A 22285-nucleotide genomic window follows, 5' to 3' on the forward strand; every position below is an offset into this window, starting at 1 on the left:
TGCAGAGAAAGGCAGAGGGATGATGTTCATCATATCAGACTTGGGAGATTTGGGGAGTTCTACTCTATTGTTTTACTCTCTGGCAAGGGGATGGATACATTGGGAAATGTTAGTAATATAAAATCAAGACAATGATAATATTTTTAAAAGGGAGGGGAAAGGAAGTTGTTCCTCACAGATGGTTTCTAGAAATAGTTTTCAGTTCCCTAACAAGTACTATTCTCTATGACTCACTGCAGAAAGAAGATAGAAAAATTTTAGAGAATGATTCAGTTGCCCCTTTTCAAACAGGCAGCTAGAACGCTGAACCTGGAATCAGGAAGAACTAAGAACTAAGTTCAAATCCCACTTCAGACACTAGCTATGTGACCTGAACAAGTCACTTAACCTGTCTCAGTTTCCTCAACTGTAAAATGGGGATAATAACAGATAATTCCCAGGATTGTTGGAAGCTTGAAACAAGATAATATGCTCAAAGATGACCAGATCTGAAATCAGAGGAATAGGATCTGCTTCTTATTTGCCCGGGCATTCTCAAACAATTGGAGGAGGAAGGTATCGCAGAGATTATTTGGTATAACATGGCAATTTTATAGAGGAAGAAACTGAGTTGAAGTGATTTTTCCAGACAAACTCCACCTCTCTAGGAGTCAGTTTCCCCCTTTGTAAAACCAAGAAACTGGATGAGATCATCTCCAAGGCACCAGTCCAAACTTAAATTCTAATGAAAGGCCAACCGAAGGCAGAAGAGCCGAGGCTGTCTAAGAAAGGTTGGATGTCTGCCTATCAGCTCACCCTAAGGTGCTGAGCTTTGGAACCCTTTTCACACAGGTACTGAAAGGTGGCCAAGTCAGAGGGAAGATCCCCAGGTGAGAAGAAAAGAAAGAAAACCGGGCCTGAGTCAAGGAAGTGGAGTTGGCAGCCACGAGGCTTCCTGGCTCTGATTCCAGCTCTGCTCTGACCCTGGAGAGCATCAGGAGGTCCTTTGTCAAAGGTCCATGTCACCTGGTCCTCTAGCCTTTCCTCACTAGCCTTCCTCCAGTCTTCTCCTACTCCAATACATCCTGCACTCCAACACCAGATGGAGCTTCTAGAAAACTGGGCCATGTTTCCCAGTGGAAACAAAGGCAGCAGCCCTGGGTTCAAGTCTCTGGGTTTAAGCCTATGGGACCTTGGATAAGTCACTCTAAATCTCCTGCCTTAGATTTTTCCTCTATAAAATGATCAAGTTAAGCCAGATAATCTCTGAGGTCCCTTCTTCCTCTAATTCAATGATTCCCTCATAAGACTGTCCCTATAGTGACTGGTAAGGCTTGAGGGTGGAATTCAAGCCTAGGTCCTTCCCAGACACCCACTAGGCTGGTTCACTCAGTCCAGGTTTCTCATAGAGAAGCTACAACTACAATGAGTTGAAGTGGCTCTCATGTATGCCTTCGGCAAGATCCAAAGGATTTTGGATTGCAAACCAAGCCAAAATGAATGTTCTTCTGAGTAATTCTCATATCCAAACTTCCTCATTATTAAAAAAAAAAAATCCCCAACATGCCCACTGTAGAGGAAAAAGCCCCTCTCAGTGAGAACAAAGCTGGACATGATCATATCTGATTCCACAGATGAAGCAGTTCCCATTTCTGCACATAACAGCTTCTTGACTAACTTCAGTCAATTTTGCCTAAGTCTCCTAATCTGTAAAATGGGAATAATAGCAGCACCTCCCTTCCAGGATTGTTGTGAAGACTAAATAAGATAATAACAGTAAACCACTGGCATATATACATATATATATATATATATGTGAAAGCACATATCTATATTTATATATTAGCTATTATAATAATAATTATTATTATTACATTATCATTATCATTACTTAAATTCTTATTATCTTATCTCAATACTATTAGTAGCTGTGTGACCCTGGGCAGGTCACTTAACTTCTATTTGCCTCAGTTTCCTCAACTATAAAATGGAGATTAAAAAACCTCACAGAATCATTGCAATGTAAATCAGTGCAAACAAAGCACAATACCTCAAAAAGCCTCCATTTCCCCATCTGAAAAACAGGACCCATAGGTCCTTTCTAGCTCAGGAACTAGAAAGCATCTGGGAGGATATGGAGCCCAAACTATTCCCTTAAAGTGGAACAACCTGAAACTCAAAGGGAGGAAAGTCACCCAAGGTCCCAAAGAGCATGGGAAGGAATTGGGGGAGAGGGGTTGGATTTGGGTCCTCTGACTCAAGAACCAGAGTTCCATATGCTCCTCAGCTCCTAATGATACCTCCTGGGGACAGGAACCTCCTAAGGTTGTTGTGATCCCATGAAGTAGTATGGAAAAAGACCTTAGACTGATAGTTCCATGAGGGCAGGAACTATCTTTTGCCTTTCTTTGTGGCCTAGAACATAGTAGGTACTCTTACTTTCATGCCATGCCCTGATGTCAAGGTCTTCTTTGAGGAAGAAAGACAATAAGAAATGCCCATTATTGTTTATTGTTATGAGTGACATCTGCCCTTCTAGACAGGATGAGATAAGGAGACACTGCCTCAAAAAAACATTTTTTTAAAATAATAATGAGGAAGCTCGCCTAGGTAATGGAACTCCAAAGGTTCCCTCTGAGATCTAAATCTATGATCCCATTTTTAAGTCTCTGTGATTTCAGTGGTATGGAATATCTTCCTGATCAGTAGTCTGGGGATCCCCTTTCATGGTTGCAGAGACTAAAAAATTCATCAACCCTGGGGCTAGGCTAGTAATTGTTAGCAAGGCTAATTCTTGGACAAAGATAAGGGAAGCTCCACCAAACCCCACACCATCCAAAGTCCACCAATGGAATCAAATCGAGAAGTAATAAAAACCATTCAGGAACCTAGGACCTGAGGGTAAGAAAGGAGAAGGTAGGCGCAGATGTTATCTCTAAAGTACACCTCTCCAGGTGAGCCTGCCAGAAGTCTCCTTAATCAGAGATAACTTGAATTGGACATCCCAGTCTCCCAGCTGCTTCCAAGTACTTATCTAAAAACAGACACTCCAAGTTGCAGCCTGTGTCTCTCCAGAGGGCAAAACTACACCAAGGTAGAACCACAAAGATGAGGAGAAGGGGGAGGAAGGGAGAAGGGAGGAAGGAGGAGGAGGGGAAGAGGAGGATGACAGCCAGTTTTCATCCAGGGAGCCATGGACTAGTTTTTAAATTTATTTTTAAAATCTTGATTGCTGTATGTCAATATATATTTGGTTTCCTTTGTAATTTTATGTTTTTAAAAACACAATTCTAAAAAGAAGTCAGCTGCCCAAGAGGGTCCTTGACATATAAAAGGTTAAGGACCCCCTGATAGGCACTTTAAAGGTTGCAAAGTGCTAAGTTGTTTCTAAGAACAAGTAGTGAGGGAGGTCCTGTGGACATAAAGACAAGAAAAAAACTAGGTGGGGCAGTTGATAGAGTGCCCAGCCTGTAGTCAGGAGGATTTGAGTTCAAATCAGGCATCAGACCCAAGTTCAGACACTGTATGACCCTGGGCAAGTCACTTAACCCTGTTTAAACTCCATTTTCAAATCTGTAAAATGAGGTAGAAAAAGAAATGGTAAACCACTCCAGTACCTTTGCCAAGAAAACCCAAATGGGGTGATAAAAACCAGGCACAATTAAGTGACTAAACAATGGATTTTTTAAGAATACCAAAAGCTCATCCTGATTCCAAGACTTGCTCTCTATTCATTATATCATGCTTGAACACAAAATTTACTACTGATGAGAGCTATCATTAAATAAGATCCATTCAAAGTAGCGAGCTCTCCATCAATAGAAGTATCCATGGATGTGGATGACCAAGGATATCCAAGACATTATCAAAAGAATTCTTAGCTGTTCAGGACATTTTCCTAGAAGTATAGAATCATAGTGTTAAGGGGATCTCTGAGACTATATGACTATAAGACTATGATGATGATGATTTTGTCCTTCATTCTCAAAAAAGATTAAGACATCAGGGAGGTGACGCCATGATAAGCACAAGAATTGGTTTTGGGGGGGGTCTGTGCTAGGTCACCAGCCTCACTTTCTCCTCCAGGGCCATCTTGATCCAGTGGCCAGATATGAATCAGGATGATTGAAGATGACTCTGTATTCGAGGCAATCAGGGTTAAAGGACTTGCCCAAGGTCACACAGAGTCACGTGTATGAGGCTGGATTCGAACTCCTGTCCTCCTGACTCTAAGGTCAGTGCTCTATCCACTGTGCCATCTAACTGTCCTTACTTATAGTCCCAAACAAACTGGTACCTGGTACTTAAGGAGGAAGAGAGAAGAAAATCATGTATGACTATAGCATAAAAATTTTAAAGCAACAATAAAGTTTTTTTTTTAAGGGAATAAGAATTGTCTCGGTCCTCAAATACTAAAGTTTACAGCATTGTTTTTTCTAGTGGTACAAACTCCTTGGGCTAGCCAATCACTGCAAGACCTGAGAAAGCCGAGAATCTTAGTGAGTCCTAGCTCTGGAACTGCCAGATTGGGTTCAGTCTCTTTGGGGACCCTAAGTTTTGCAGGTGCTGACTGGCCATCATGTCTAACAGCAAAACAAACCAAAAGCTGAAGAAAACCCAAGTCCAGAGAGTATCTGAGTAAACTGATGTAGATTAAAAATTATGGGGCCACTACAATGCCACTAAGATTGGGAAGTGTGGGAAAAAAAATTTAAAATAAAATTTAAAAAAAAGATTTGAGGAGCGTGGTGAATACAAAGAAATTTCAACAGAAATTTATAAAATAAAGAAAAGAGGAGAAAAAACAGATCAGAACAGAGCATCCACTGTATGGGAAAGTATCTAATAGGGATGAATGGACAAAGAAGGAAAGCTGACTCACTTCTGAAAGCCTTTGGATGTGATTTCTGACCCCCACCCCCATCCTCCTCTATTGAAATGGTTCTCAAAGGTTACTCTTACTGTTGTATTCAATTGTCTTTTTTTCTGTCCTTGTGTCTTTAAGCCCCTGTAGCCTATGATCCCCTCCTTGAAGAAGCTCTTCTTCCCCTTTGCTTCTAGGACACCCACCACTGGCTCTGACCATTTCTTTTGATAGATCTTCAGTTCATTCCTAAATCCCTTAAGCATGGTGCCTCCTAAGGACGTGTCCCGTATCTTCGTTTCTTTCTGTCTCTCATCTTATGTGCTTGTTTACTCATCCATCTCCTTCATCTCTACATATGCTCCAAACTACACAGACAGTCTAAATCCCTCCTGAATTCCAGCTCTCTTTGCCCAAGGTCTGCACCTTCTCCCAGAAACCACCAGAATCCCCCTCTGCAAGTACAAGTCCAACAAAGAACTCAGTATCTTCCCCGCTTTCTGCCCACTTCTCCCCTGACTTCCTTATTTCTATTGAAAAGGACAACACCCCTCCAGTATCCCAGGTTGGCATCAGTCTCGACTCTTCCTTTAACCCCATATCCACATATGTATCTCCCAAAGCTTGATGCTTCTCCTCCCAAATCTCTCACCCCCATGCCCTTTTCTTGATCCACACAGAAACCTGATTCTTATCATCTCTCACCTGGTCCTCATCATATCTTACCTGGACTACCAAAAAGCCTTCCAATTGATCTCCCTGCATCAACAAACCAAAGTGCTTTTCCTAAAGCTTTCCTCCTTGTTCAGGCTTCCTAACAACTCCAGGATCCAACAGAGAGCCTTCTGTTTGACATTTCAAGTTCTCACAACCTGGCCCTTTCTAGCTTTCCAGTCTTCTTATACTTTACTTCCCTCTGAATTTATTGACTCTCTAGACTCCTTAAGTTTGCTAGGACACTGCATCTCTGTCTTCATGACTCTATCCTGGTTCTTCTCCATTCCTGGACGTTGTCCATCTTTTAGGAATGCCTAGCTTTCTAGGAAACTGGGATAAAATCTTTGGAGCAAATTTCTCTGATAAAGGTCAGATTTCTTGAATTATATGGAGAACTGAGTCAAATTTACAAGAATGGAAGTTATTCCTCAATTGGTATTCCCTAACTGGCAAATGGTCAAAGGATAGGAAAAGACTATTCAGAGAAAGAAATCAAAGCTATCAATAGTCACATGAAAAATGCTCTAAGGGGTGGCTAGGTGGCGTAGTGGATAAAGCACTGGCCTTGGAGTCAGAAGTACCTGGGTTCAAATCCGGTCTCAGACACTTAATAATTACCTAGCTCTGTGGCCTTGGGCAAGCCACTTAACCCCATTTGCCTTGCAAAAAAAAACCCTAAAAATGCTCTAAGTCACTATTAGAGAAATGTAAATTAAAACAACTCAGAGCTCCTACCACACCTCACAACCATGAGATTGGTTCTGATGCAAAAAGGGAAAATGACAAATATTGGCAGAGATGTGTGAAAAACAGGTACAAAGATGTACTGCTGGTGGAAAACTGTGAATGAGTCCTAACATTTTAGAAAGCACTTTGGAACTATACTACAAAAGTTACTAAACTGTGCATATCTTTTGACCCAGAAATAGATATTGCTATTAGATCTATATTTGAAAGAGATTTTAAAAAAAAGGAAAAGGACTCAAGTACAAAAATATTTGTAGCAGCTTTTTGTAGCAGCAAAGATGAAGAAACTGAAGGGACGGCCATCAGTTGGGGAATAGATGAACAAACTGTTTTATCTGATTGTCATGGAATGCTATTGTGCCATAAGAAATGATGAAGGGGAAAAAAGAAAAGATGAAGAGAAATCAGGGAAGATTTATATGAACCGATGCAAAGTGAAGTGAACCAGGAGACCCATGTCTACAACCAATGTCATGCAAGCCTTAGAACACAATGATCAACCTAATGACCAGCCATCATTCCAAGGGATGAACAATGAAGCAAAATTTCCAACTCCAGAAAGAGAGCTGATGGTCTCAGGGTGAAAATTAAAACATAATTTTTTCTGATTCTTTCTGTCTTTATTCTTCCTTCTTTCCTTTCTTCCTTTCAGAACATGTCTAATATGCAAATTTGTTTTATATGTCTATACATATTTGTAAATAGTTTTATTTTTCTTGCCTTCTCAATAAGTGGTAGAGGGGAAGAAGAGAATTTGGATCTGAAAATCAAATGAATTTTTTAAAAAAAGGAATGCTTAGCTTTCTTCAAGGTCAACCTCAGGTGCTACCTACTTTAAGAAGCCATCCCTTTCCCTGTCTGCCCAACTGTCAGTTCTCTCTCCTCTTTTCTTTCCTCCTCTCACCTCCCATCCCTGTCTCTGTCTCTGTCTCTGTCTCTGTCTCTCTCTCTGTCTCTCCCTCTCTCTGTCTGTCTCTCTCGCTCTCTCACTCTCTCCCCCCAAATTACCAACTACTTGCTTATCCAAAGGATAGCCATCATCTCCAGCCTGCAAAGCTCCCAGAGGCTGCCCAATGGTTATTCTATAGTGGGATGGTTCTTCCCAAAGTGAGAGAGAAAAAGGGCCAATGGGGATTTGAACCCAGGTCTTTTCTGCTTAATTCCAGAGCTCACTCTGTTGAACTATGCAGGATAATTTCCTGAACACAGCAGACCCTTACATGTGTGCTGAATTTAATTACAAGCCTGAGTCTGTAGACAGCCTATTCCCCAAGCCCAGGGCCTGCCACCGCTCTTTCCCCCCACAATTCCCTGGGCTGCCCAACCAACCTACCTATCTACACAATAGCTTCATTCTCCAGCAAGTGAGCAAAGGGCACCCTCCCCCACGGGAAGGGCTCAGGAATGTGCTCTCTCAGATTACAACCAAACAGAACTGGCCAAATCACTTCTACGGGAAAGGCCGTGAGCGAGGCAGGGAGCTGCTCACCCAGAAGGTAGCCAACAAAAAACAAAGCAAGACTAGCTGCTGGGGGGGAGGGGGTTGGGGGGGAGGTCTGCAGAAAGAGCTTGGTCTGTTTTTAATAGACTCCCAGCTTTTTAATAGGCCAACCCTCCCAAAACATGTCTCACCCCCTTCCTGTAAGCCCCCTGGAAGAAAGGGGATCATAGGTGAGGTGAAAGAAGAGCAATACAGGGAAGCAGCGAGGGTAGAAGAAGCAAAGGGCACTGGGTCCTCAGAGACCTGGGTTCCAATTAAGCCTACCTTATGGCCAGAGTGACCCTGGGCAGGTCACCTAACTTCTCATCTGCAAAATGAGCTAAATCTGTCAAAGGAATCTGAGGACTCCTAACATCCCTTCAATCTCAAAAGTCTGGGTTCCTAACCTGTGACCTATGAACTTGTTTGCTCAACTATTTTGTTGACTGGAATCCCGTACATTTTATTTTCTGTACTTAAAAGCAGGATTTAAAAGATTTTAAAAGAAGGGGATTTTTGTATGGTCCACACAAGAGTTCCAAAGGGGTTGATAACACGTGAAAAAATAAGGAAACCCCTTTAGGAGATGGATGGTGGTAGAGGTCGCTACAAATTCTGGAAGTCTTAAAAAGAAATCAGCCCTTTGGTAGATGGAAAACACAGCCCTCTTATCTATGTAAAAAAAAAAAAGGAATTCATGTTAATATAAAGGTTCCTTTGAGGACTTGGGGTACAGGTGAGGCAAAGGACCTGGGTTCAAATCCTCCCTCCTACAATTACTAACTGTGTGACCTTGGGCAAGGCCTTTTCCTGAGTATTTCCTCATCTGTAAAATGAAGGAATAGACCTTAGGACTCTCTGTACCTTTGACAAGACTGGAAAGAACAGAGATAATGTGTTAACATCTATAATACCCTCACCATGAGGCAATAGGTCCTAGGGGAAGCTAGCACAGTGTGGCTAAAAGCTAAGCTACTGAGACGGTAGGAATGTGCTCCTTTCCTCAGTTGGACTTTTAAAACCCTTCAGACCCTCTTCCTACCTTTCCAGTCTTCTTCTACCCTTCTCACTTCTTGTAGTTACTTCTACTACCTCACCCATCTATGCTTGGATTCAGTGACCATGGCATCCTTGCTGTTCCTCCATCATCTCTCAGGTTGACCAGAAATTCTCTCCTTCCTCATTTCCCTTTCTTGGTTTCCTTCAACAAAGCCTACCTTCCACAAGAGGCCTTTTGTCCATTCCCTGATTTCCTATTTTTCCTCTAAACAGTATGTTGGTACATAGTTCATGGTATGTCTGTCTCCTTATTAGACTGGGAGCTCACTGAGGGCAGGTTCTTTCTTTGACCTGTCTTTGTATCTCTGGCACTTAGTAGGTATTTAATAAATAGGCCTGGTCTGTGTAGGTACTTAATAAAGGTTGACTTGACTAAATTTTCCCAAAAGGAAATATTTCATTTAAGGTTATAAGAACGGAGATTCAGGGGCAGCTGGGTGGCAAAGTGGATATAATACTGGCCCTGGAGTCAGGAGGACCTGAGTTCAAATTTGACCTCAGACACTTCATAATTACCTAGCTATGTGACCTTGGGCAAGTCACTTGACCCCATTGCCTTGCAAAAAAAAAAAAGAACTGAGTTTCCCCACTTACTAAAAGTCTACCCTGGTGTCCTTGGAACCCCATGTGCTAAACTGTTACCCAAGAGCAAAACTCAAGTCCAAAAAAGACCAGCTGGGTCTTTCACATAAAAGTCCAGATACCGAACTCATCTTTGCTTCTAGTCCACTTGCTCTAAGGCAGCAGCGCCCCCTCCCAATACCCACTCCCTGTTAATGTTTAAAGAGAACAGGATAAGCTAAGGGTGAGGTCATTTCTGGCCCAGGGATCAGCTTGTGGCAGCTGTCAACAAAGATTTCCCTACATGTCGATTCAAACCCACTCCCCTCCCACCCAAAGCCATTCCAATTTAAGATCCCATAATTATAGAGAGAAGGCATCTGCTCTTTGTGGACTGGGGTTCCAAAGGACTTTTTAAAGGGGGATGGGAGAAGTGGAGGCGAAGGTGGGGCGGGCAAGTTCCCTGCCTGCCCAGGTTGAGGGTTCACTGCCGCTCACCAGTGACCTTTAGCTTCAGGCTCTTGAGTCACAAAAGCAAGGAAACCAGAAATAACTCCGTCTAGGGCTAGAGAAATGACTCCAGTTCAAGATTTCCTTTTACTAGAGAGAGAGAGTACAGAAGCTAAACAAAAACAGAAGAAAGGTTTGCCAGAGGAAGTATTTCTATTTCATCTTAAATCAAGTTTGAATGTATAAGAAGAGTATCAAAAGGGTACAGCAGGGGCAGCTAGGTGGCACAGTAGATAGAGCACTGGCCCTGGAGTCAGGAGTACCTGAGTTCAAATCCGGCCTCTGACACTTAATAATTACCTAGCTGTGTGGCTTTGGGCAAGTCACTTAACCCCATTTGCCTTACAAAAAAAAAACCTCAAAAAAAAGGCCACAGCAGAAAGAGCTATGGAGTGACTTTGAAGTCAAGGGGCTTGAATTCAAATCCTACTTCTGATACTTGCTACCTGGATGTCTTTGAGTAATTCACCATCTCTCTGGGCCTCAGTTCCCTCACCGACAAAAAGAGGTAGCTTGGTCCACACAGCCTCTAGGATTCTACGGGAGTCGACATGGCAGTGCCTCAGTTTTCTCATTTGTAAAATGAGAGGACTAGATTCAGCTCCAGGTTCATGAACCTATGAATCACTTCTGGGCGAATCACATTCAAAAGGACTGCCCAAGTGATTGATAGTCAGGAGAATTGGACAAGCTCTCTGCCTCTATTCCTCCTCTGATGATCTGAAGGCCCCTTCCAGCAATATGATTCTTATTAATTTTCTTCTTAACCAGGGTTTGAGCTACTTCACCAAAGTCATAGAATCTGCCCTAAGTTTTCCACCTTTCTACAACCTAGAGGAGAAAAAGCTTTGGATTAAACACAAAAGTCACTAATTAACCATCTACTTTTGGAAAGTCCTGGAAGGGCACCTGGTGTGCCCCTCTAAGTAATCCCAAAGAATGATGGTTCTCCTTCATTCTCAAAGAAGTCCGTGACACCATGGCAAGCACCTGAATTGGATTTGAGTGAGGGGGGCTGTGCTAAGTCACCAGTCTCTTTTTTCCCCAGAGACATCTGGGTCGAGTGGCCAGATATGAATCGAACCACTGGAGTTGGCTCTGGATGCAAGGCTATCAAGATTAAGTGACTTGCCCAAAGTCACACAACTGGTAAGTAACTCCAAGGCCCACTGCACCTCTTAGCTGCTCTTAGACTATAACAGTAATGAAAGAGGAAGAGACCACTCCGAATGAAGGACCATTGATTGGCTCTGGGGTCAGGAGCTTCTCTAAGGTGACCTTGAACAAGGTCAAAACCTCCCTGAACCTCCATTTTCTCTTTAGGAAAATGAAAGAACAGGAGCAGGATGGGTTTTGAGGTCTCCTCTGACCCTAGTGTACTCAAAAGGAAGGAGACTTTCTAAGAAGCAGCCCATTTCAGGGATGGTTGAGTTTTTTGGAGAAATGGTTGCATAAAAGGAGGGAAAAAAAATCGGGCATCTTGGCAACATGTCACCCATTCTCTTCTTTTTCTTGTTCTAGAACCAATCAGTCCAGAACTATTTAAGATATCAATGTTAGAAAACCATGCCTAGTCCAAGACTCTGCAATGTCTCAGAGGCAATAACATGTGATTAGCAAGATACAAAATCAATCCCTTAGAAGGTAGAAGACAATGATTTCTTCTCAGGACACAAGAAAAATCTTGGCTGGGAAAAAGGCCATCCACCAGAGCCTGACCACCCCTAACCACCCACAGCCACAAGATTCAATTCAAACAAAGCCGTTCATTCCACTCATTCTCCACATGTTCTTGACCAAAATACCGCCCCTACCTCCCTTCCTGGCCGCAGAGCTTGCCGGGGCTGCAATTTATGAAGTGAATGTGCTAGAGGCCAACTCGAAGGCTCTTGGGAAAATAGAAGAAAAAGATCCTATATTTCAATATTTCTCCTGGCAAGAAGCCAAGGCTGACTCAGCTTGAAACAAACAGAATTTCAATCATTTCGAGCTTTCATTGGATCCAACAGAGATCAACTCACACCTAACTTTTCTAATCAATAAAAACCATTGTTTTTCCTTGGGCCAAAGTATTTTTTTCCACACTAGTAGCTAAAGTGTGTGGGGGGGGTGCTGATCACAAACAGGCCAGGAACCCCCACCTATAAAGGCCCAGTTTCAAAACCTCTAAAGCAAAAAACGGGTGTCAGCTGAATTTTACCCTGAATTCTCCTGATCCAAAGCTGGTCATAAATTAAATATTCTCAGTCTGACCACAGAATCTTCCATTGGATAGGGACTTGGGAGTTCTTAATCTTTATTGAGTCTGGGTTCCTTTGACAATGGAGTGAAACCTTTGGGTTCACAGAGTCATGTCTGACTCTTTGTGATCCCATTTGGGGATTTTCTTGGCAAAGTAGTGAAACTAAGAGGAAACAGGGTGAAGTGACATGCCCAAGGTTGCACAGTTAGTGTCTGAGTCTGGATTTGACCTCATGAAGATGAGCCAGCATGATTCCAAGTCCAGTGCTCTAAACACTGGACCACCTCCCTGCCTTCGATCAATATTAAACCAAATGATGGGGATACAAAGAGGCAAAAGTCAGCCCCTGACCTCAAGCAGCTCACAACTTAATGGGAGCCCAATCTCCAGACCTTTCTCAGAATAATATTTTTTAAAGCATAAAATACATAAGACTATAAAGAACAAATTATATTGAAATACAGTTATCAAAATACATTTTAAAACTAATCCAGATTAAGAATTCCGATTTAGTCCAACCCACACAATAACCTGTTGCAACATACCCACAGGGTCATCCCAAAGCAGCTAGTGGCACAGACAGAAAGAGGTCTAGGCCTGAAGTCAGGAAGACCTGAGATCAAATTTTACTTCAAACACTTCGTGATTGTGTGACCCTGGGCAATGCACTTGGCCCTATTTGCTTCAGTTTCCTCATCTGTAAAATGAGTTGGAGAAGGAAATGGCAAACCACTACAGTATCTGCCAAGAAAACCCCAAAGGGGGTCACAAAGAGGCAGAAATGACTAAAAAAATACTCAATGATAACAATAAAAGTCATCCAGCCTCAGCTTGAAGCCCTCCAGTGAGGAGCAACCCTGCTCCCTCCTAAAGTAGCACATTCTACTTTGGATTACCTGATGATGACTGATAAAAAACATCAAGCTGATTTTTTTTTCTGTGATTTCTCCACATAGCTCCTGGTTCCGATCCCTCTCCTATACCCTGAAAACCCTTCAAATATCTGCAGTTAGCTATTGTGTCCCCAAAAGTTCTCCTCCATAAATTAAACACCCCCATTTTCTTCAATGGAGCTTTAGAGAGCATGAGTCTGATGGGAAGCCATCCATCAATCAATCAAGGAGCATTCATTATGTCCCCACTGTGGCTTAGCAATATACCCAGCACGGAAATAACAAAAACAAATAAACAGAAGACTGACAAAGGTTTAGGGGGTAGAGGGTGCTGGTTTCTGAACGAGAAGTTCCAGGTTCAAATCCCAACTCTGACATGGATTATCTGTTTGACTCTGGGCCAGTTTGATCGTCTGTACAATAAGGAGGTCAGCCTGTTTGATCTCCAGGGTCCCTTGTACTTCTAAATCCCATTGACATTGGAATGTTTTAAATGACTTGGCAGCAGAATTACCCAAAAAACGGTAATGCACAGCCAGAGATTCAAACAGCTTCCTCCTCTTTAAGAGGAGAAGGTTGGGCTAGACCAGAGGTGTCAAAATCCCATAGAAACAGAAGTCACTAATCTGTCCATAAAGATCCTTGGGGGTCACATATTGATTCAGTTTTAAAATGTAACGTTATCTGTTTTAGTATCTGTTTATTTCTTTCGTGAAATACTTCCTGATTACATTTTAATCTGGTTCAGACGAAACTGGAGAGAATTGTGAGCCTGAGTGGGAAGAGGACCACATGTTTGCCTTCTGTGGATCAGACTACTCAGGCCACAGTGGTAGGGTATGAACTTGAACTCGGATCCTCTGGGCCCAAATGCTGGCTACTTTCCTCTATTTAACAGCCTTTTTTAACTCAGGTATTAAAAGTCTGCACTACTACTTACTTGCAGCGTTTTATTAGCTGTTAAAAATAAAATGGCTAGATGTTTAAGTTCTAAATGAGAACTGCCGAAGTTGAATGAAAACTGAAAGAAACTGAGGCTTTCAGCTTTCGGAAGTGGTTTATGAGGAACAAGTCTAAGGATGTGGGCTGAATGATGGGATTGTCAGATTGATTCCTAGCGAACTAAACAAAACCAGATGACAAATGGATGGATGTCAGTCATCTCAGTAGAGAGTGAGAGGGTCAGAATCCAAACACAAGGCTCGATTATCAAATGTGGGGAGACAGAACTGATGTGTTTGTAGACAGAATCCAAATTTCAAGAGGTACACCAGACCGTCAAGTACAAAATCAACAAAGATCTGTGTCTAACTTAGATTAAAAACAAATCAATTCCATGAGGACAGATTGGAGGAGACATGACTAAATGGCAGCTAATATGACAAAGACCTTAGTAGGGTTAATTTGATGACAAGCTCCCTGACCTCAATGTAACAATGATAACAGAAGTAGACATTTTACAGATTTATATACATTTGTACTTCAAGGTTTGTGAAGCACTTTACAAATTTCTTATTTGCCACTTAAAACTGCTCTGGGGGGTGGCTAGGTGGTGCAGTGGATAAAGCACCGGCCCTAGAGTCAGGAGTCCCTGGGTTCAAATCCGGTCTCAGACACTTAATAATTACCTAGCTGTGTGGCCTTGGGAAAGCCACTTAACCCCATTTGCCTTGCAAAAACCTAAAAAAAACTGCTCTGGGAGGTGAGTACTATTGTGATCACCATTTTATAGATGAGGAAACTGAGGCAAGCAGCAGTTTAGTGACTTGCTCAGATACTGCCAGGATGGCCACATAGCTAATAGGTATGTAAGGCAAGATTCAAACTCAGGTATTCCTGACTCTAAGTCCTGTACTTTATCCATTCTACCACCAGAAATCACAGTTCTGGTATAAAACATAATATTAATAAATGTTAAAAATATGCATAGATGAGTTTGATTTTTAAAAGTAAATTTCATTTAAAAATTTTAAAAATTAAAAAATAAATTTCAATATATATAAAACTAAATAAATATATTTTTATACAACAAATACAACAAAGACGAGCCAAAGGAATTGAGGATACTTAGCTTAGAACAATAGATGATGAACAGAATGTGAGAATCCTTAGTCTAAAGTTCCAATTCCTGCATTATCTGGTTTCAACCAATCTTTTTAGCCCTAGCTTATGTCCTTCCATTTCAAGCACAATACATTCCAAGTAAGCAAGATTATAATCTTGATCCAGAAAATAGGCTCCTGGACTTCCCTGACTCCCACCATGCACTACTGTCATTCCTCCTCACCTCTACCTGCTGCAATTTGGAATTCTTCAAGGCCCAGTTCAGGAGTCACTCCTTTGCTCTCCCCCACCATGCCCTTCACCCGCCCAGCCAAGGCCCAGACTGATTGCTTGGACTTCTGAACTTCCGTACCATTTTGTTTGTACCTCTTAAAAACTTAATCTATTCTCCATTTATTTGGCACAAGGAAACTTCCTGAGAGTAGAGACAGTAGAGACATTTTGTAATCCCTCGTATCACCTTTGTACTTTGTAAGCCATTGGTTGCCTAATATTTCTTAGTTTAAAATAAGGAAAAATATGCAAAAAAAAAATAAAATAAGGGAAAATATATATTCAATGTACAATGATAAAGATATGAATAATGATAGATAAAAGATTATATGATGGGATAGATAGAATAATGAAGTCTATCACAGGAAAGCAGGTAAGGATTACCAGGAGTGGTGCTTATTGTCATGAAGCCAGATTATAAGAAGGTGATGATGTCTAGAATGCACAGCAGCATTTTTAGGGTTTCATTGTCTCATTTGAGTCTCACAACAATAATGACAGGTCTTACTGTTATTCCCATTTTACAGCTGAATACTGAGTAGAGGTTAAAGTAGCAAGTAGCTGGGGCTGCATTTGAATTCAGAGCTTCCTGACTCCAAGTTCAGCACCCAATTCGCTGTAACTGTCTTAGAGTATTTGCATGAAAGATAACCAGAGGGGCAACTAGGTGACTGGGTGGATAGCACCAGCCTTGGAGTCAGAAGGACCTGAGTTCAAATGTAGGCTTAGACGTTTAATGCTTAACTCCATTGCCTCACAAAAAAGCAAAAAAGATAAACCTGAACCTTCCACATTTGGGGGGTTTTTGAGGTAGGAAGAAATTGAGAGAAATAACAGGTATGGTGGACATCAGAGGACTGCACCCAGCTCTGTTTGGAGAGGTAATTTGACCCTGCTTCCTTAAAGAGTCTGGAATGGTCTGGATTCTTTGAGAAGCAAGAAATATTTTTTATGAAAAAAGATCATTCTACATAGCAGTTAAGTCAATCTCACAATGTGACTTCTTTCCTTACAAATTAATTTTAATACCTTTAAAAATAAAAGGTAAAAGAATTCTAAACTATTCCTGGCCCAAATGAAAATTCACTCTCTATGCTCTAATAGTAGCAATAAGAAGCCCAAAACAAGTCCTGGAAGAACTTCCACTCTACTCCTGAGGGTAGGGGCAGATAACATGACTGCAGCTAAGCAAAAACCAATGAGAAATCCAGAAAAAAAAACTTTTAGCAAAATTTGAGGAAGGTGGGGTGGCTAGGTGGCGCAGTGGATAGAACACCGGCCCTGGAGTCAGGAGGACCTGAGTTCAAATCTGCCCTCAGACACTTAATCATGACCTAGCTGTGTGGCCTTGGGCAAGCCACTTAACCCCATTTGCCTTGCAAAACCTAAAAAAAAAATCTGAGGAAGAGAAGAAATGGGTTTTCAGCTAGGGAAGGTCAGAAAGGAGACAAGGACAAAAAGATGAGGACATGGTACTTGGAAGAAATGGTTCTAGATTTAAATCTGAGGGATGGGGGAAAAAAAAGCAAATGAATCTGGGAGGAATAAAACAGTATATAAAAAGAAGAATCACCGAAAATAAAGCAAGCCTTGAATGCCAATCTCAATAGTCCTTTAACCTAGAAGCCACAGGGATTCACAGAAGGCTCCGGAGCAGGAGCACAACAATAGTCTTAGGTTTTGGGCAGATTTCTTTGGCAATTTGGAGGATAGAGCAGGGAGGAAAGTCCTAATTAGGAATTTTATGTTTCCTCTATCTTTTTTCCTTTTTTTTTTTTTAGGGTTTTTTTTTTTTTTGCAAGGCAAATGGGGTTAAGTGGCTTGCCCAAGGCCACACAGCTAGGTCATGATTAAGTGTCTGATTCTGTCTTCCTGACTCCAGGGCCCGTGACCCAGCCGCCCACTTTCTCTATCTTTTAACCTAAACGTAGCCATTGGAATGACAGGGATTTCCACGAAGGGCGGCCTCGCATCTGAACTGTTACTTAGTATTTGATAGGAATGTTACATTATTTTTTTTTCAAGTTCAGTCAACAGAGAACAGGAAATGAATCTGCTACTTTTGTTACTTATCCAACAAAAAGTTAGCAAACCGCTACTGTAGAAAATGAGTAGCAAAGCCAGTCGGGCACAGGGTAAAGCTACAGAGAAGCTAGGTTCAAGTCCTGTCTCCACTCGGCCGAGATAGGAAGCTGCTACTTTTGTTCCCTTAGTCAACAAAAAGTTAGTTTGACACCAGGCAAAGCCGCAGAAAACCGGGGTTCCAAACCAGCCTCTGCCTCTAGACCACCAAGCACTCCTGGGGCTCGGTTTCCCCAAGTGAGAAATAAAGAGGATGGGCCAGATTTTTGTCTAAGGGCCTTAAAACTGGAAATGCATCATCCCATACTCACAGTACTTTTGTTATGGATAAAACAGAGCTGAGTCCCAAACCAGTTCCAGCGTAAGGAATGATAACAAAGAGAAACAGCCAGCATTATGACCATTTCATATCATTTATGCAGTGCTTTAAAGTTTGCAGAGCACTTAACGCGGCTGATTACCGGCTGGAAGTTGCTATCATTTGAGCTCCATTTTACAGATGAGGAAACTGAGTCAGTTCTAGCCTGAAAGGCATTGATATTTTTTTTCTCCTTATCTTCTACCCTCTCACTCTCTACAAAATTATAAATACAGCTGCTCAAATAAAAGAAGTGACCTGGAAGTGCCAAATGCTACAAAGTCATTATCATCTTCCCCTGCCAGGGAAACTGGCAGAGGTGGGAAGTGGCTGTCAAGGGCAGGATTTACACTCAGGTCTTCGCGCCTTTGGATCAGCACCCTCTCTTCTGCACCACCTACAGGCTACAAAGACAGAGCCTCATCCCACAATGTCTCACAAAGTCCCTGAGTAGAGAATCAGAGTGGGGCAGTTGGGAGGACCCGAGTTCAAATCCCTCTTCAGACACAGTAGCTACCTAGCTGTGTGACCTCGAGCGCATCACTTAATCCCGGCCTTGCAAAAGCAAAAAAGAAAAAAAAACCCAATAGTTCTAAGAATGAAAATAGAGGGTCTGAATGAAAGCTGTTCACATGTGGCAGTTCTTTCAGCTTACACATTCTCAAGAAGCCGAGCAGTGGGGTGGGATTGCTCGCCCCGCTTTAGAGAGGGAGAAAAGGGACTGGGAGGGGTGGGGTGGTTCGAGGCCAGGAGTCTCTCTGTTCGGCCAGCTGAGCCAGGAGACCCCCCCGTGGCAAGGGCTGCCCTCTTCATGGGCATCATGGCTAGGACCCAAGATAGCTGGAGCGGGCATCTGCCGTCGGGGGGGGGGGGGGCAGGGTGAGGACTCAACCCCTGCACCTCGGCAATTCTGTAAGGTTCCCCGGCCCAGCTCCAGCATTTCGGGCGCCCGGTCCCCCGGTGTGGGGGTCTTCGGGAGAGGCTTGGGAACCCCGCGGGTCCGGGCCTGTCCTTGCAACAGGTCTCAAAGCCGGACCGTCTGCGTAACTGGAAAACCACCGAAATGCTTCTATTGCAAAAAAATTACTGCCGAGCCATCCGGCGGGGCCCGGGCTCGGGGTGCTCCCTCCATTTTCCCCAGGAGGGGAAGGGGCTCGGGCCGGCGGGGGCGCACTCCCTCAACCCCCCGCACGCACCGATGGACACCAGCTTGATGCTCTCCAGCTCCAGGAACTCGAGCGCCACGGACACGTTCTCCAGCTGCATCTGGCGGAAGGTGGGGCGCTGGTGGAACTTGCGGTACATGCGCTTCTGGCTCAGCACCTCGAGCAGCGCGATCAGGCGCAGCCCGTCGCTCAGGTCGGTCTGCAGGTTGCCGATGCGCTTGTTGACGCACTTGAGGTGCTCGTTGCACCAGCGCGTGAACGTGTTCTGCTGGATCTTCTTCCAGGGCGCGTCCTCCGCCAGGTCCTTCTCGGTCACGGGCATGGCGGCGGCGGGGCCGGGGCCGGGGCCGGGGCCGGGGCTGGGGCGGCTCGGGGCGGCTCGGGGCTCCGCAGGCTACGCACGGCTGCGCGCTCCGCGCTCTCTGGCGCCCCGCCGGCCGGCCCCGCCGGGCTGCCCCGGCCCGCGCCTGCGCCTGCGCCGGGCCCGCCCCGGACCCGCCCCGGACCCGCCCCGGACCCGCCCCGGGCACGCCCCGGACACGCCCCGGACACGCCCCCGCCTCCGCGGCGCCCTCTGGCGGGGAGCCGAGCAGCCCCTCCCCCCACCCGACCGCGGGCCGGGGCTTCATCTAGGATGGACGGGGCGAGAACGGGGGAAAACTGCAAAACGCACATAAAACCTTTCTAAAAAAGGACCTCGGTTCAAATCCGGCCTCGGACGCTTCATTATGACCTAGCTGTGCGGCCTTGGGCAAGCCACTTCACCCCACTGCCTTGAAAAATCTAAAAAAAAAATGAGTGAGTAAAAAAAATAGCATTTCATCAAAACCAATTTATTTATCCACCAGGCAGTATTCCACACCCATGGTCCTCCACTTTTGTAAAGAAAAGAATGAAGTGCCTCTTCTTTTTTATTCTCCGATTTTGGAAATACTTAATGTTGACTGATCAGTAAGCTTTTTAATTTTTTCAATTGCTTTTTTATTTTATTTTTCCAACATCCATCCATCTGCATATGTATGCTTTTAAGTTACAAAATCTCCTTCCACCCTCCTTACCCATCCCTTTCCCCTCAGCGGTGAACAGTCTGGTGAACATTGTACATACACATTTGTGTTTAACAATTAGTCATTTTCTGGATGAGGAATTAGGATTAAGAGAGAAAAAAGAAAACCATGAGATAAGAAAGAAAAATGAAAGAGAAAATTTTTAAAAGCGAATGTAATGCTCATTCAGATTATTCAGGGGTTTTTTGGTTTTATTTTATTTTGGTTTTCTTCTGGATGTGGATAGCATTGTCGATAGCAGGTCTCCCGTGTTGGTCCTAGCTCTCTGAACTTTTGAGAGGAGCTACAACCATCAAGGTTGATCAATTCACAATGCTTTTATTAATGTGTACAATGTTTTCTTGGTTCTGCTCCCTTCACTCAGCATCAGTGCCTGTAATTCATTCCATGCTTCTCTAGAATCCAACCATTCATGGTTTCTTATAGAACAGTAGTATTCCATAACATTCATAAACTATAACTTTTTCAGCCATTTCCCCAATGGATGGGCATCCCCTCAATTTCCATTTCTTTGCCACTACAAAAAGAGCTGCTATGAATATTCTGGAACATATGGGACTTCTCCCATTTTTTATGATTTCTTCTGGATATAGCCCTAACATGAATATTGCTGGGTCAAAGGGTATGATCAGTTTTATTGCTCTTTGAGCATGGTTCCAGATTGCTCTCCAGAATGTTTGGATCCGTTCACAACTCCACCAACAATGCAATAATGCCCCAATCCTCCCACAACATCACCAACATTGATTGTTTTCCCTTTTTTGTTATCTTAGTCAATGTGATTGGTGTGAAGTGGAATCTCGGGTTGTTTTCATTTGCATTTCTCTAATCAGTAATGATTTGAAGCAGTTTTTCAAATGATTATATAAAACTTTAATGTCTTCATTATCCTGTTCATATCTTTTGACCATTCATCAATTGAGGAATGACTTGTAACCTTATAAATTTGATGTAAGTCACTGTATATTTTAGAAATGAATAATATTTTTTTAAAAAGTTATTTTAAAATAACTCAAGATTCTAACTATAGTGACTAGGAGAATGGTGGTACCCTCAGCAGGAACAAAGAATTTCCAAAGTCTTTGCCAGTTCTGAAATCCTGTGTGCCTTGGCTTCCTGCAAATACCAAGAGGTGACAACATTTCTCAGTGTTTGTGGAACTGAACTGAATTGCAGTGGTGTCAAAATTTTAAACAGCCCTTCCAGCCTCAGTGGGGAGAATTCCAGAAAATAAACTTCTTTGAAGTAAGTATAAACAGAATGGGAAGCTTCCAACATCAAGGATTCCCACATTGACAAACATTAGGCAGGTAGATGCCCAAGAGGAAAGGAAAGAAAGATGCAAAAATAAACATGTATCCAAGTCTTGCTTTTTAAAAACCAGAGAAAGGAGACTCAATCCCTCTGCAATTTCAAGTCTTTACTCATCCTAGCTATTTTCCCCTATTTGGGGTTTCAAGAAACCTCAGGAAAAAGCTGTCTTCAAGGTCCAGGCTAGGAGACCCACTTCTTCCTAGATAAATACACGGATTATTGAGGCTTCCTCCAGTGCCATCCAAGAGGAATTCTTAGTCTGAACACAGATCTACAAGATGTGCTCGCAGAATAATAACTTATTTTCCATAGAATTTTATAACATATAACCCAGTGATTCTCAAGTATTTTGGTCTCGGGACCCCTTTACAGTCTTAATAATTATTGAGTTCAAATAATTAGGTGAGTTCAAATCTGGCCTCAGACACTTACTAGCTATGTGACCCTGGGCAAGTCACTTAACCTTGTTTGCCTCAGTTTCCTCAACTGTTAAATGAGCTAGAAAAGGAAATGACAAACCAACAAACCACTCCAGTATCTTTGCCAGGAAAAGCCAAATGGGATCACAAAGAGTCAGCTACAAATGAAATGAATTTCCAAAATGAGGACAAGAATCACACAGGATAGGAAGGGATGAATGGGCTGTGATTTGCATCATTAATCATTAGAGAGATGATGAAATCATTTAGATCAAACGTATATTTGTGTATTTGAGTAAGAAAAAGGTGATTCAAAAAAATCTATAGATCCTTTGTACTAGTGCTTACTTACTTTACTTGCTAACATCTGTAATTCTGCCTCTATGTCTCTGACTTTGTCTCTCTCACTGTCTCTATCTCTATCTCTCTGTCTCTTTCTCTGACTCTGTCTCTGTCTCACTGTCTCTATCTCTATCTCTGTCTCTCTCTC

General features: G+C 42.9%; 1 protein-coding gene across 6 annotated transcripts in view; it reads right to left on the minus strand.

The window, feature by feature from the left end:
- The window catches only part of FLNB (filamin B), a 148356-nt gene extending 129035 nt beyond the window's left edge, over window positions 1–19321 (minus strand). For all 6 annotated transcript variants that reach the window (XM_074198884.1, XM_074198883.1, XM_074198882.1 and 3 more), the window contains exon 1: window positions 19026–19321. In XM_074198884.1, coding sequence (XP_074054985.1) covers window positions 19026–19317 — 292 coding nt within the window. In that variant the 5' untranslated portion in view covers window positions 19318–19321. The remainder of the gene's footprint in view (window positions 1–19025) is intronic.
- Window positions 19322–22285: the final 2964 nt, after the last annotated feature.

Source organism: Macrotis lagotis, chromosome 8 (assembly GCF_037893015.1).
Source record: "Macrotis lagotis isolate mMagLag1 chromosome 8, bilby.v1.9.chrom.fasta, whole genome shotgun sequence".
Lineage (NCBI taxonomy): Eukaryota > Metazoa > Chordata > Mammalia > Peramelemorphia > Peramelidae > Macrotis > Macrotis lagotis.